The sequence below is a fragment of the Dermochelys coriacea genome, chromosome 1 (assembly GCF_009764565.3).
Source record: "Dermochelys coriacea isolate rDerCor1 chromosome 1, rDerCor1.pri.v4, whole genome shotgun sequence".
Classification (NCBI taxonomy): domain Eukaryota; kingdom Metazoa; phylum Chordata; order Testudines; family Dermochelyidae; genus Dermochelys; species Dermochelys coriacea.
The window spans coordinates 261,590,024-261,605,062 of NC_050068.2; the positions used below are offsets into that span (position 1 = coordinate 261,590,024).

The 15,039-nt window shown below is 48.6% G+C and overlaps 1 protein-coding gene across 5 annotated transcripts in view; it reads left to right on the top strand.

The window, feature by feature from the left end:
• The window catches only part of ZC3H7B (zinc finger CCCH-type containing 7B), a 69,419-nt gene that overhangs the window by 33,311 nt on the left and 21,069 nt on the right, over nucleotides 1-15,039 (top strand). For all 5 annotated transcript variants that reach the window (XM_038404703.2, XM_038404713.2, XM_038404782.2 and 2 more), the window contains 6 exons: nucleotides 477-639; nucleotides 723-884; nucleotides 1,618-1,823; nucleotides 2,551-2,651; nucleotides 3,144-3,325; nucleotides 7,863-7,948. In XM_038404703.2, coding sequence (XP_038260631.1) covers nucleotides 477-639; nucleotides 723-884; nucleotides 1,618-1,823; nucleotides 2,551-2,651; nucleotides 3,144-3,325; nucleotides 7,863-7,948 — 900 coding nt within the window. The remainder of the gene's footprint in view (nucleotides 1-476; nucleotides 640-722; nucleotides 885-1,617; nucleotides 1,824-2,550; nucleotides 2,652-3,143; nucleotides 3,326-7,862; nucleotides 7,949-15,039) is intronic.

Genomic DNA, 15,039 nt, shown 5'->3' on the forward strand with positions numbered 1-15,039 from the left:
TGGGTGGCATGATCTGCCTCTGTCTAAACTAGGTTATTGAGTAGGGCTGGGGCATCATTGAACCTCCAACCTTCCTGTTTTCTTTCTGTCTGACACGTTGCATGGCAGGGTTAGTTCTTCTGTTCAAGTGCTGTGGAATGCACAGCTCGTTGTGCTGGAAGGTGGGGGAGAGAAGCCCTTCCTCCAGGGATGAAGAGAGAGCTGTTGTCCCCTGAGCTGCTGGCCCTTCCGTGGGGAGGGAGAGGTCCTTCTCTGCTGCAGATAAATTGCCCATTGCATGTATTTGAAAACACAACTCTGGTGTTCCTGTTGCCGTTTCTGAGCTGTCGTCTGCTGGTGGCGGCAAACTTGCTGAGGCACAAGCTGTTGTGTGTTTGCGGGGTCGTGAAGGGGCCTAGCATTAGTCTGGGGGCCAGTTTCTGTCCACTGGCTGTGAGGATTAGAAGAGGGTTGTATGTGTTTTTTTTGTCTTTCAGGTCAGCCTCAGTGGGGTGGGCCACCCTACCATCCCCAAGGGGGCAGAGCTCCTGCAGTCTCAGCCAGAGGCGGTGATGCCCAACACTGCCCTGCTTGTGAAGAACCCCCTGGCGTCCACTCATGTCTTCAAACAAGCCTGCCACCTCTGCTACCCCAAAACAGGTGATGTGCTCGCGACACCCGCAGCAGTTCGTGTTCTTGGGGATTATTTTCCCTCTTGCTGATTGGGTCCTCCTTTCCCATAGGCCCCAAGGCTGGTGACTACACTTACCGGGAAGGCCTGGAGCACAAGTGCAAGCGGGACGTATTGTTGGGGAGACTGCGAAACTCTGAAGACAAGACCTGGAAGAGGATCCGGCCCCGCCCTACCAAAACCAACTTTGTGGGATCCTATTATTTGTGCAAAGGTGAGCTGGTGACGGGACGGGACTGTGAGGCATATGCCAGCAGAGGTATCAGGGGAGCTTTCAGCAGGGATCATGTGCTCCCTCTGGAACCTTCTTGCTCCTTCGTGAAACGATCACTGGATTTCAGGGGTTGGGAGGCGGAGTGAGAACCAGACACAAGACAGATGAACCTGTAACACATGGTAAAAAACAGGAGCTTTGCACAGTGGTGCGGCAGCTGGTGCTTTTGCTCTGGGTACAGGACAGCTTGGAAAGAGCGATGTGACTGACGTCTGGAGATTTTGCAGGGTGGTGGGAATGGCAAGACTGCAGCCTGCTTCTCTCAAAGCAACCAGTTTTAGGTGCCCCGCTGAGGTGGGAGAGCCTGTCTCCCACTGGCACTGAACTACTAACACTGCTACCACCAGCACGGGCTGGGACTTTGGTTCCGGCGAGAGCCTTCCCTGCTGAGTAACCAGCTCTGCTGCAGAGCACTGGGACTTTCCCAAGAAGTTCCCCATCCTAGACCAGACCAGGCCCGATCCTGCTCCGTGTATGAGATGTAACCAGACTAGTCTCTGAGGTGGTGTAACTATAAAGTGTCTAACGAGAGGCCAAAAGCTCAGGCTTGGTGTCTTTCTTAACTCTTCAGTTTTAGCTCCTTGTGAGGAGCAGGGCAAGATGACGAGGGCGAGCTCAGTTTCTGATCTGGCCCCCCTCTATGTGGGGTGCTCTGCTCTTTGTTGCTTTGTAGATATGATTAACAAGCAGGACTGTAAGTACGGGGATAACTGCACCTTCGCGTACCACCAGGAGGAGATTGACGTGTGGACGGAGGAAAGGAAGGGAACACTCAATCGTGACCTCCTCTTTGACCCGCTGGGAGGGATCAAGCGGGGCAACCTGACCATTGCCAAGCTCCTGAAGGAACACCAGGGCATCTTCACCTTCCTCTGCGAGGTACAGGGAGGAAGAGGAGCGGGGAGAACTGTTTCCTTGGGGAATGAGCTGTAGGCACAAATGTCACACATTCCTTGTTGCAGATATAAGTGCCAAAATGTAACTCTACTGTAAGTGTGGGACAGAGGCAGGCTCCCTTCTGCTGCATCCCACCCTAGATCAGCTGATGGGCAAAATTAGTGTCACTTCATTTATAGGTTCTAAGGCCAGAAGGGACCACTGTGATCATGTAGTTTGACCTCTTGCACAACACATGCTGTTTGAAGCCAGTAAAGCTACCTTGATTTACATTAACTGAGGATCTGACTCTCTCTGTCTTGGCCTTCGGCAGAAGCATGTTCCCTAGGGTGACTGTATATGTAAAGGAACATGACTTTTGTTTTGGACTTACTCATCTTTAATTTTCCCTATCACTCCCTTTGCTTTTGCATTTTTGGATGAAAATTATATAAGTTGACCTGGTTAAAATTTTTCCAACTGTGATTGAAAAAAACAGCCAAAAAATTTTGTTTTGAAGTTTTTGCAAAATGTGTTTACTGGTTTCCAAGCAGCTCTAGTGCTAAGTTTCCATCAGGCTTGTTCTAATTTTTGGACCTCTTGAGTAAGTTCCCTCTGGCTCTTCTCCCTTCCAAGTGAAATGATCCCAGTCTGGGTGAGATCTCTGGCAGCTTCTCTCCTTTTTCCTGCTTTCTGAGACTTCCTAGTGTGCTGCTTCTTCCCTTCTCAGATCTGCTTTGACAGCAAACCCCGGATAATCAGCAAAGGGACCAAGGATTCTCCAGCTGTCTGCTCCAACCTTGCTGCCAAACACAGCTTCTATGACAACAAGTGAGTGAACTGGCCCGTGCAGTGCCTGCCGGAGTAACCCCACTAGTGCCCAGCCAGCTAGCTCATGTTACTTGCCCATTTCTTCCTCTCATCACCAGCACATGAAAGCACAAGGTGCAATATGTTGCCCTGCATGTCTGACACCTGCCAAGGGATCAAAGCCCATTGATGTCAGTGGAAAGACTGTAGCTTGATTCCAGTGAGCTTGGATCTGGCTTATGCCGCACAGGGGTTCAGAGGTCAGATATTTTAAACAAGGTGGTGCAAGGTGTCTGCCTGAAGTGCTCCAGGGTTGGGGACAAGACATGACCCAGGACTTGGATCCACCTGTGCAAATGGCTGCTCATTGCACTATCATATTGTTAGTGACTCCTAGGATTGGCTTTAACACCCATCCGTGCCTCAGCCAGCTCAGGAAATGGGGGAGGAGGGGTGAAGAGTCAATCCGTTGATCCCTTGTGTTTCTCTTGCTCGGCCATTTCTCCACTGCAGGTGTTTGGTTCATATTGTGCGTTCCACCTCCCTGAAATACTCTAAGATCCGCCAGTTCCAGGAGCACTTCCAGTTTGATGTGTGCCGGCATGAGGTGCGCTACGGCTGCTTGCGTGAGGACAGCTGCCACTTCGCTCACAGCTTCATCGAGCTCAAGGTCTGGCTGCTACAGCAATACTCGGGTAAGTGCGCCGCTGGGTGCGGCTTTGGGGTGGGGAGGGAAGAGGAGGAGAGAGCATGTACTCGTGCCTACTCCAGCCTAGGTACGATGCCACTGGGGACAGAGAGAGGGCCTTGCAGGGGAGTCTGGCAGAGTTCAGGAAATGTTACGTTCTCTCACATACATGCATTCCCTTCCCTCTCTCGGATTGTAGGAGATAGAAGTGGGGCGTGAAATGCTCTGACTGGGAGGTCAGCCCTTCCAGTGCGATTGCCAGATTTGTCTGTCTAGGGGCAATCCTGGGAATTCTATCCCAGCGAGCCTTTACCTCAGGACCACGTGTGTTGGAGGAAATGGTCGTTAGAATCAGAGTCCTAGAACAGCTAGGTGATTGGGATATGGCAGGGACAAGCCAGCACAGCTGCTGTGAAAGGAAATTGGGCCCCTCTGATGTTTTCCTTCTTTGAACATGTTCACAAAATAGTGGTAACCAGTGAGATTTCTTTGAACTTTCAAAAAACCTTTGATAAAGCCACTCCCAAGAGGCTGTTATGGAAACTACGTAGTTGGCAACAGGCCGTTTGCCCCCTCTCAGAGTGCAGTCTTCAATTCAGGTCACTTACATAATGGCACGGAAATCTCTTCAGTCTGATTTTTCTCTCCCCTCCAAGTGCTTTGTCTGATTCTCTGACTCACTGCATGCTGAGCAGAGATTTTCACTGACCTGTCCCAGGATGAAGCCCGACTCTTTTTCTTGCCTTGGAACAGTTCGTGGAGAACCCAGCAGTGTGCTTGGAGGAGTTCGGCTGAAATTAGAAGGCATATTTAGGCAGGCAAAGGACATTTAGGCAGCTGCTAAACCTGTGACAGTTCCATTTGGTGCCCATCTGGAGAGGAAAGCACAGAAATATCTGCCTGCCTCTCAGGGTCCTTGTGTGGCCTGTCGTACTGATGGGTTCTGTAGTATTTAAGTACCTCCTGAGTACATAAAAAGAGAAATTATGAATATAATCTCCCTCCTCAGCCTGGGTGTGAGTGAGTGTGTCTGTGTGTGAGGAGAGGACATGGGTTTTGTATTTAGTTTCACAAGGGCCTCGAACCATGCTCATTCCTGTTTCTTTGCAGGAGTGGGTGCTGTTACGGAGGGGCAATCCCTGGGAAAGTTTTGTCTCCGGCTCATTCAAGAGCCTGCCCTCCGTGGCTGATGGTCCCAGTGAAATGTAGCTGCCATGGGAGTTCATGGTTACGGAGGGAGAGGGGCTCTCTTGGCACCTGGGGCCAATCCCATGGAGACCTTTGACCAGCAGGGCTGGGAGCTTGACTTGGACTCTGTTCACTGGTGAGCCAGTGCAAGGGTGGCTGTACTGGAGGTGATGTGTTCAGTGACCCGTGTTGCTAAGCAGATGGGCTGCTGCGTTTTGTAACCGCTTGAGCTTTCTCAGGCTGTGTCCTAGGGCTGATGAATTGCACTCGTCAGGCCTGGAGGGGACACATGCCTGGGCCACCACAGCCAGATGGGTGCAATCTTCTGGTGAGTAGAAGATGGTAGTTGACATTCTTTTGCCACCATCCAACAACACTTGGGGTTTTTTGGACTCCTCAGGCAGTTGCCCTCCATACTGGTGGACGGTACAGAGGAGGGTGAAAAAGCTGACAATGTCGAAACGTAAATAGTTGGCTTTAGGTTTCAGCATTCCTATCCCATTGAGATGCTTGGGCAGTTCACACCTCTCAGAACCATTGTTTCAGGCTGTCTGCAGACTCAAGAGGACAGCACTGTCTGCACTTGGAAGGTTGTTTTACACAACCACAAGGTCAAGAAATGTAATTTTAAAACTAAAAAGATTTTTGATTAGGATCTTCTGGTAAGAGATTGGTTTTACCCTACATTCTGGAATTGCAGAATGCATGAGGGCTGGGAGTAGTGGACCCAGAACGACATTTATGCTGTCTTTCCTGGGGGCGATCACCATGTTGTATCAACAAGGACATAACCAGCAAAACACTGATTTCAGCACCAAACACAGGGCAGCTGCCACTTCAGAGGCATTTCTGGGTGTGCTTGAATAATAAAAATGCTTATCTAGTGCTTTGGATTTCCTCAACACACTGTACAGACTTTAACCAAATGAATGCCCCAACATGCCTGGGAAGCTGCCGGATGGTATTATTTCAGAGATGGGGAAACTGAGGCACGGAATGTTCTGACTTGTCCAGTGCCACGCAGTAGGTCATAAGAAGCATAGAGTTTCCTGGCTTCCGACCCTCTGGACTACACAGGCTCTCAGAGCTGAGAGAGCATTCACAGGATACTCTATAATAGCAAAGCTAACATAACAGCTTTCAGTGACTGTAATATATACAGCTTTGCTGCCTTTCTGTATCAGTGGGGCTTTATTAAAGCAACTCTCTGGTGTTTTTGGTTTCAGTGAGCTGGAAGTTGGTCAGACTTCTTAAACATCCTTCATACGCCATCTCTAAACTGCACGGCAACGAGATAATTAGACTTGATATTAACCCAGCTAGTTAAAGATGTCTCACCACATACTGCTCCACTGACTACATGCTTGTACGCCTGCTAGAAAATTAACAAGTTCTCACTGTTTGGTGCTCTGAGAATCTTAATGCTGGTTGGTTGTCTCCATGCTGGTAGTGTTGGCAAAGGCTCTGGTTCAGATCCTTGAACCCATCAAGGAGTTAACTCCTGAGATAAGTTGTGACCAAGGCAATGTTTCCCTAAGAGTCTTTTTCTTACCCACTAGATCAAAATTGAAATAGGACATTTATTTTGAAACAAGAGTGTCTACACACAGACTTGCAGCAAAGTACCATGAGGTGTGAATTGCACCTGGTTTAGTTATTTAGTGACAGTTTGTGTAGATCAGCCCTTGTGGCTTGTCTACACACACAAATTATATTGCTTTACCTACACTACTACAATTAAGTGTCACATCCCTCTTAGACTGGAGACAGTTTTACTGGTATAAATGTGCTTATTCCTCTTCCTGTACAGGAAAAGCTATGCTGGTATAAGGTATCTCTAGATTGATATAACTATCCACGCTAGGGGCTATACTGGTAAACAATCATACCCTAACCAATATAGCTATATCAGTACAAAAACTTTAGACATTTATCTTCAACCAAATATATGAATGTCTTGTTAATGGGAGGAGCCATAGTTGGTATCCAATAAAATGTACGGCCTGTGATTTGGGTTTTGGTTTTTTGTTTTGTTTTAAAGTGGATTTGTTAAGTCCCTAATCAAAACTGGGTGACTTTCCATAAACAGACAGACTGAATCTGGGTGACAGGAATTAGCTTAGACTTTCAAGATCTGTGAGAGACTGGTTGACTCGGGGAATGTACAGCAGAACCTCAGATACAAATTCCAGAGTTCCGGACACCCTCTGGAACTGGAAGTCATCAGGCAGCAGTGGAGAGACAGACACACGCACCCCCTGCCTGTATATTTACTGCCCTGGGGCTTTAGGCTTTGTGGGGGGGGGGGTGGAGGTTGGGGTTGCAGTTGCATGGGGGGGGCTCAGGACTCTCGGCAGGGGGTGGTCAGGGCTTCTGACCCTCTGGAGCACTAGGGCTCAGGGCTTTAGATTGGGGGGCACTGGGGCTCGAGGCTTCAGCCCCATAGCTCTGCTCCTGATTTTGTGGGGGCGCCAGGGATCAGAGCTTGAGCTACAGAGGGAACTCTGGGGTTGAAACCAGCCCCCTTGCTGCTAAAGCCCCATGCCCCAGTGCCCCCTGAAGCCAGGAAAGGAGCTGCGGGACAGAAGCCCCAACAAACCCCGTGAGGTTAGAGCCCCGAGCTTCGGCACACTCTTTTCCCCCCACCCCCGATCTAAAGCCCTGAGCCCCGGTGCGCCTGAGGGTCAGAAGCCCTCACAGACTTCAGCCATGGGTGGGGGTGTAACATCTTGTTTGGAGTTACGGACAACCTCCATTCCTGAGGTGTCCCTAACACTGACATTCTACTGTATGCAGCCTTTCATCCTTAAGGCACCAGCTCCAACCCAGCCGCAGGTTGGTAGTAATGTATGTGACCTCTGCTGGTTGGTCAGTGCTCCTCATGAAATTGTTTGGTGGATCTTTTGTCAAGATTTTGTAGGACAAGTGTCCACATTTTAAAAATTGCCAGCAAAGGAGCCAGTGGCTGTCTCAGCAAGAAGGCCAAAGACTGACTGAATCATGGAGATTGAATTCTCTCTCTCTGCGGTGTTGATTCACATGGGCGAGAGAGAGAGTGTGGAGGAAATTTGTACTTTCTTGGCCTGCGGTGAATCTGTTCTGGTGATAAGTAAAAGGCTGGCGTCTCCAGGGATGTGACTGCAGCACCTTTTTAGCCTGTAAACTAAAGATCCATGTGATGCAGGCATGAACTGAAGCATTACTAGAAGTGGAGTCTTGGACCAGTGGTGGTGGTGTGGCTCCTTTCCCCTCCCTCCCTCCTTCCCTCGCTCCCTTGGTGCCTTTGACGCTTGGGTGCCTGGGTCAGCAGACTGGTGTGGGGATGCTCAGTTGTGTCTCTGCTTTGTCATTCTCAGGGATGACCCATGAAGATATTGTCCAGGAGTCTAAAAAGTACTGGCAGCTGATGGAGGCGCATGCCAGCAAAGCCACCAGCAGCACGGTAAGAAGCAATGGGGACCCTGGGACTGGTTTGTGGTTTTTTGGAGCTGTTACTCACGCCTGTTCTAGCCAGTTCTGTGCCTTCCCCTCCCACTGCCACTCCCCACCACTCAGAGAGAGAATATGGCGCTGCCAGAGCCCCCTTTGCCTCCCGTGTGCTACAGCGAGCAGGGTGGGAGTGAGCGCATGACAGCAGCCTGGGCTGGACCTGAGGTTCTGCAGGGAAGGGTGAAGCCCTGCTGTTGCCACACCCCAGTGCAAATGGCGCTCTGCACAGCCATGGAGAACATAAAAATGGCCATACTGGGTCAGACCAAAGGTCCATCCAGCCCAGTATCCCGTCTACCAACAGTGGCCAATGCCAGGTGCCCCAAGGGAGTGAACCTAACAGGTAATGATCTAGTGATCTCTCTCTCCTGCCATCCATCTCCACTCTCTGACAACAGAGGCTAGGGGCACCATTCCTTACCCATCCTGGCTAATAGCCATTAATGGACTTAACCTCCATGGATTTATCTAGTTCTCTTTTAAACCCTATTATAGTCCTAGCCTTCACAACCTACTCAGGCAAGGAGTTCCACAGGTTGACTGTATGCTGTGTGAAGAAGAACTTCCTTTTATTTGTGTTAAATCTGCTGCCCATTAATTTCATTTGGTTGCCCCTAGTTCTTATATTATGGGAACAAGTAAATAACTTTTCTTTATTCACTTTCTCCACACCACTCATGATTTTATATACCTCTGTCATTTCCCTCCGAGTCTCCTCTTTTCCAAGCTGAAAAGTCCTAGCCTCTTTAATCTCTCCTCATATGGGATCTGTTCCAAACTCCTAATCATTTTAGTTGCCCTTCTCTGAACCTTTTTCTAATGCCAGTATATCTTTTTTGAGATGATGGGACCACATCTGTACGCGGTATTCAAGATGTGGGCATACCATGGATTTATATAAGGGCAATAAGATATTCTCCATCTTATTCTCTATCCCTTTTTTTAATGATTCCTAACATCCTGTTTGCTTTTTTGACTGCCTCTGCACACTGCGTGGACCTCTTCAGAGAACTATCTACAATGACTCCAAGATCTTTCTCCTGATTAGTTGTAGCTAAATTAGCCCCCATCATATTGTATGTATAGTTGGGATTATTTTTTCCAATGTGAATTACTTTACATTTATCCACATTAAATTTTATTTGCCATTTTGTTGCCCAGTCACTTAGTTTTGTGAGATCTTTTTGAAGTTCTTCAGAGTCTGCTTTGGTCTTAACTATCTTGAGCAGTTTAGTAACATCTGCAAACTTTGCCACTTCACTGTTTACCCCTTTCTCCAGATCATTTATGAATACATTGAATAAAATTGGTCTGAGGACTGACCCTTGGGGCACACCACTAGTTACCCCTCTCCATTCTGAAAATTTACCATTTATTCCTACCCTTTGTTCCCTATCTTTTAACCAGTTCTCAAGCCATGAAAGGATCTTCCCTCTTATCCCATGACAACTTAATTTACATAAGAGCCTTTGGTAAGGCACCTCGTCAAAGGCTTTCTGGAAATCTAAGTACACTATATCCACTGGATCCCCCTTGTCCACATGTTTGTTTGACCCCTTTGGAGAACTCTAATAGATTAGTAAGACATGATTTCCCTTTACAGAAACCATGTTGACTTTTGCCCAACAATTTATGTTCTTCAATGTGTCTGACAATTTTATTCTTTACTATTGTTTCAACTAATTTGCCCAGTACTGACGTTAGACTTAACGGTCTGTAGTTGCCGGGATCACCTCTAGAGCCCTTTTTAAATATTGGTGTTACATTGGCTATCTTCCAGTCATTGGGTACAGTAGTTAATTTAAAGGACAGGTTACAAACCATAGTTAATAGTTCCACAATTTCACATTTGAGTGCTTTCAGAACTCTTGAGTGAATGCCATCTCGTCCCCGTGACTTGTTACTGTTAAGTTTCTCAATTAATTCCAACACCACCTCTAGTGACACTTCAGTCTGTGACAGTTCCTCAAATTTGTCACCTACAAAAGATAGCTCAGGTTTGGGAATCTCCCTAGCATCCTCAGCCGTGAAGACTGAAGCAAAGAATTCATTTAGTTTCTCCGCAATGACTTTATCATCTTTAAGCGCTCCTTTTGAATCTCGATTGTCCAGGGGCCCACTGGTTGTTTAGCAGGCTTCCTGCTTCTGATGTACTTAAAAACACTTTATTACCTTTGAATTTTTGGCTAGCTGTTCTTCAAACGCCTTTTTGGCTTTTCTTATTACATTTTTACACTTAATTTGGCTTTGTTTATGCTCCTTTCTATTTACCTTGCTAGTATTTGACTTTCACTTTTTAAGAGATGCCTTTTTATCTCTCATTGCTTCTTTTACATGGTTGTTAAGTCACGATGGCTCTCTTTCTTTTTTAGTTCCTTTACTGTGGTTTTTTTTTAATTTGGGATATACATTTAAGTTGAGCCTCTATTATGGTGTCTTTAAAAAGTGTCCATGCAGCTTGCAGGGATTTCACTCTAGTCACTGTGCCTTTTAATTTCTGTTTAACTAACCTCCTCATTTTTTTTCATAGTTCCCCTTTCTGAAATTAAATGCCACAGTGTTGGGCTGTTGAGGTGTTCTTCCCACCACAGGAATGTTAAATGTTGTTATATTATGGTCACTATTTCCAAGCAGTCCTGTTATAGTTACCTCTTGGACCAGATCCTGCGCTTCACTCGGGAGTAAATCAAGAGTTGCCTCTCCCCTTGTGGGTTCCTGTATCAGCTGCTCCAAGAAACAGTCATTTAAAGTATCGAGAAATTTTGTGTCTGCATTTCGTCCTGAGGTGACATGTACCCAGTCAATATGGGCATAATTGAAATCCCTTACTATTATTGAGTTCTTTATTTTGATAGCCTCTCTAATCTCTCTTAGCATTTCATCGTCACTATCACTGTCCTGGTCAGGTGGTCGATAATGGATCCCTACTATTATATTCTTATTAGAGCATGGAATTATTATCCATAGAGATTCTATGGAAGATGTGGATTCATTTAAGATTTTTACTTCATTTGATTCTCTCTAGCATGAGGCATCGCTTCCAGCATTCTCAGTCACAGTGAGGGCTGCCTTCTCCCCTGCTGTGTGCCTGGGGTGGAGCAAAGAGGATGGTGCCTGTTGTGATGGGCGGGTAGAGGGGAGATGAGAGGTGAGTCATGAGTGCAGCTAGTGGGGGTCGCACAACGTGACCGCCCTTCACGTTGCCTCTGCCTCCATCCCCTAAAACTTAATCTGTATGTAGACAATATACACCAGCAACTTCCTCCTCCTCATGCTCTCTGCCCTGTGGCTGGCCAGCCCCTTGCAGAGCTTGAATGCAGTTAGGATGCGCAGTTCGGGATGGGTTTAGGGCGCCAAGGTGGGACAGTGCTTGGGGCTGGCTCATCTCAGTTAACAAGAAGCTGCAGAATTATCAGCCACTTTTTGTTGGAATGGGGATGTGACACCCCCAAATAACCTTCTTCTTAATAGACACATTGGAGGCTGCTGCTGTTTCAATGCACTCCCAGCAGCTGCAAGCTGCTGCTAGGGTGGCATTGCAGCAGCAGGGTCAGCCCCCACTTTCCAACTCTTTCCTTCCCTGCCCCACCGCCTGCTCCCCTCACTCACCCCAGGGCTCTCGGGCTGGATGGGGCTCTACCTGAGCTACGTGGTGCTGGGCACCAAGTCACAGCTCCTCTTCCCAATCTCAGAGATGCCCCCATGACTTACCTCAGCGGGCAGCCTGCAAAGCGGGCAGCGGGAAGTGCTGGGACTCTAGCAGCAGAGAAGGAGAAGCAGCCCCATGTAGTGCGCGGGGGAGCTCAGCCCACAGCCACCCTGCTGCTTCCTCCCTCCCCGCGCTGCATGGGTACATGGTGAGCACCACCACCAGGGTGAGCCACTGCCTCCTCGCTGCTAGGCATCCCGGTGAGAGGTGGCATGAGAAATCGCGGGGGGGGGGGCACATGACCCTGTGTTTCCCCTTGCCCCTGTGTTGCCTATGCAGGGAAGGAGGGCATCCCGCTAATGCAAGCCAGATCCCGCGGGGAGCAGTAACTGTCATACTGGTGCCGGGTTCAAACACACCTTTTAGGGTGGAGGAGCCCATTTTTAAAAACAACTCCAGGGACAGTCAAGCTCAGGTGCTGGTGAAACTGGTCATGCCAGCCAACCAACCCGGGGGAAGCTGGGGGGGCAGAGCAGATGGAAGGCATTGCCTGTCCCCTTGGTCGTACTCGTACTCCTCCCCTCCAGGCTTTCAAGGCAGCGCTGACCCTGAAGAGGGGTGTTTAAGCAAAGGGCATCACTGCACACTTGCCTCCTTCTGAGCCGTAGGGTCTGGGTGGTGTCAGGCAGACCTAGCCCTAACCATGTGCCCCCTATCTTGGTGGTGGTGGTGGCTGTTTGCATTGTGGAGCAGAGCCCAGCTGGTGAGTAACTGTCTGAGCCCAGCCCTGCCCTGGGTCAGATTAAAGCTGCTTTTGCATTAGAACACAGAGTTCTCTCTCCTTTACTTGCCTGGTGCAGCTGACAAGGTGAGAAAAGTAGGAGCAATGTCTCTTTATGCCTCCAGTCAAGGTCTTGGCATACAAACCCCACCGGGAGAGGCCTTGTTAATCCCTCCCGCCACAAGGGGGTCTTGGCTTCCATCTGCAACATACTGAGGAGTTGAGTGGCTCACCCAGGAAGCAGGGGCCATGCCTGGGTGGCAGAGCAACAATACTTTGTTGGCAGTGTAGAGACCACAGGAGCCAGTTCCCTCCCTGCAGAGCTGAAAAGCTAGAATCTAGTCGTGTGAGACCCTGAGCGTCCTCAGCTCCCATCAGAATCACTGGGAATTGAGGTGCCTCGGCCTAGCAGAGGGATTAGGTCCTAAAATGGACAATGTACAAACAAAGACAAAGGTTGGGGAGTAGGAAATAACACCTGGAATATGCGTGTTCCCCTTATTGCTAAAGGCCTGTAGCAGTGACATGTGCAGTGCCAGCATCTGGAGGACATCAGTACCTGTGGGGATTGAAGACCGAGCTGACAATTTCCAGGCCCCTTTGCTAACGTTTTCATAAAGCTGCATGACAGCCAGGTGCTGAGTTTTGTGGTGGTCTGCAACATAACAGAGCTGCAGGGCCTGTGTCACTGAGTTTGTCGTGGGACACATGGGATGCATTGTCAGTGTAGCTGGAAGTGCTTGCTTATCACATGGTCCCTTGTCACAAGCATGGAGCTGGTCGGTGCCCCACCCTGACTCCAATGCACGGCATTGTTTCTGTTTTTAAAAAGAAAGAGAGAGAGAGAGACTGTCCTGCAGTCAATTAAAGCCACATGCGTGCCTGGCAGCGCACCACAGCTCTGGCAACAGTGAGTGTTTGGACCGTAGGCTCAGGAGAGTCAGCAACTCGCTGCTGCAAACTGCAGGGCCGGGCTAGCCCATTCAGCAGAGAGAAGTTTGTTTTTGCTTTTATTTTTCTCCAGCCTGAGCAGATTAATCTGGCATAACATCCACCCAGCTTCACAACTCAGCTGCATGGCAAAAGCAACTTCCCAGGAGCACTGTGCAAACTAGCCCATCCTCCCACCATTAACTTAAACAGCTCTGAGGTCAGCTTCTCAGGGTGTCCTTCAGACAGCAGGAACAAGGCATCTCCTATAGGGTTAAGAGCAACCTGAACTGTCACAGCAGCTAATTGAGCCCCAAAACCAGCTAGATGCCTCTGGTTGGAGAAGCACAGTGTAAGGCCGCAATGCTGTGCAGACGAGGAGGTTCACACAGGAGGTGCCACATGCCAAAGGTCTGCTCTGCAGGCTAGTGCTGGAGCTCAGTCCCAGAGGACATGGGGCTCTCTGGCCATTCACCCAGAGCTGGTCAGAGAAGTTTCTGATCAGAGTCTGCTACAGGGAAGAAGCAAACCGCTGCTGGATGTGGGTGGGAGAGGATGTGGTTTGGGGAATCTGCAGTAGACTTACCCTGGCTCCTGGAGGTCTTTGCAACTCCAGAAGTTACTGTGCCACATCAGAGTGGCCAGCTGCTGAACAACATCTGAGGTGAGCATCAGAGTTGGTAGCTAGGCACTGAGGGAAAATGTGGGAAGGAGAATTTTTTTGCCTCCTTTATAATGTCTGGTGCCTTATTTGGAACATGAAGCTAAGAACGACCGTGCCAAAGTCTTGATTCATTTGGTTGCTACAGTTTAGTAGCTAACTTTGTTGTAGTGTTCTGTGTTGGCTTCATAACAATGGGCGCTGTTATAATCTGAAGCCCCTTTGACTGACTTAATGTGTAGCAACCTCTCGAGACCCTAATTTCCATGTCACGGTGATTTGTTTTATTACCAGTCTGCAAGACGTGTAGCATGTCCTTACAAATACAGCTATGTATAGCAGCAGCTGCTTTGACTCTTTACGCCCAGTCCCCTCTGAGCATGCATGCTGGATTTACTGCACATGGTCAGTGTGACGTTCTGGGGATCACCCGCCTGGTTAGGGGTTTTGTCACTGCCTGCCCTGTAACCTTGTGTCCCTGTGCTGTGCAGCTATGATTCAATCCCCTGACACCAGCAGCCTGCCCACAAGCACAAGATCTCACCCTGGCTTTCAACAGCCTAGGTGCTCCTTGCAGAGAGACCCCTACCAGCCCTTTCAGTCCCAAATTCATTCTCCCGCAGTTCTTAAGTACCAGACGCTCGGACTGTTCCCATCTGGTTCCTCACACCTAAAGGCATGAAACCAGCTCCCAGTTATCAGTTCACTTTGGCCCCCACTCTCCACCCAGTTTGCACATTAGAGACCCGCTTGAGGTAAAAATAAACAAAAGTTTTTTCTTTTGTTTAAAAAACCACAGGTTCAAAGATGAAATTGTAAAGGTGTGAAAACCTGTACAAGTTATAGTAAATAAACATAGACACAACCTCTGACTTTACTCTTCCGTATTAGATAAAATCCCTTTTCAAATACAAGTTACCTATTGCCCTAAACAGTTTCTCCACATACCCTCTAGCTATAGAAGGGATCCAGCATTCATGGACAGCCTCCTGCCTAGAGACTGTCCCTCAAGTTCTGGATTAA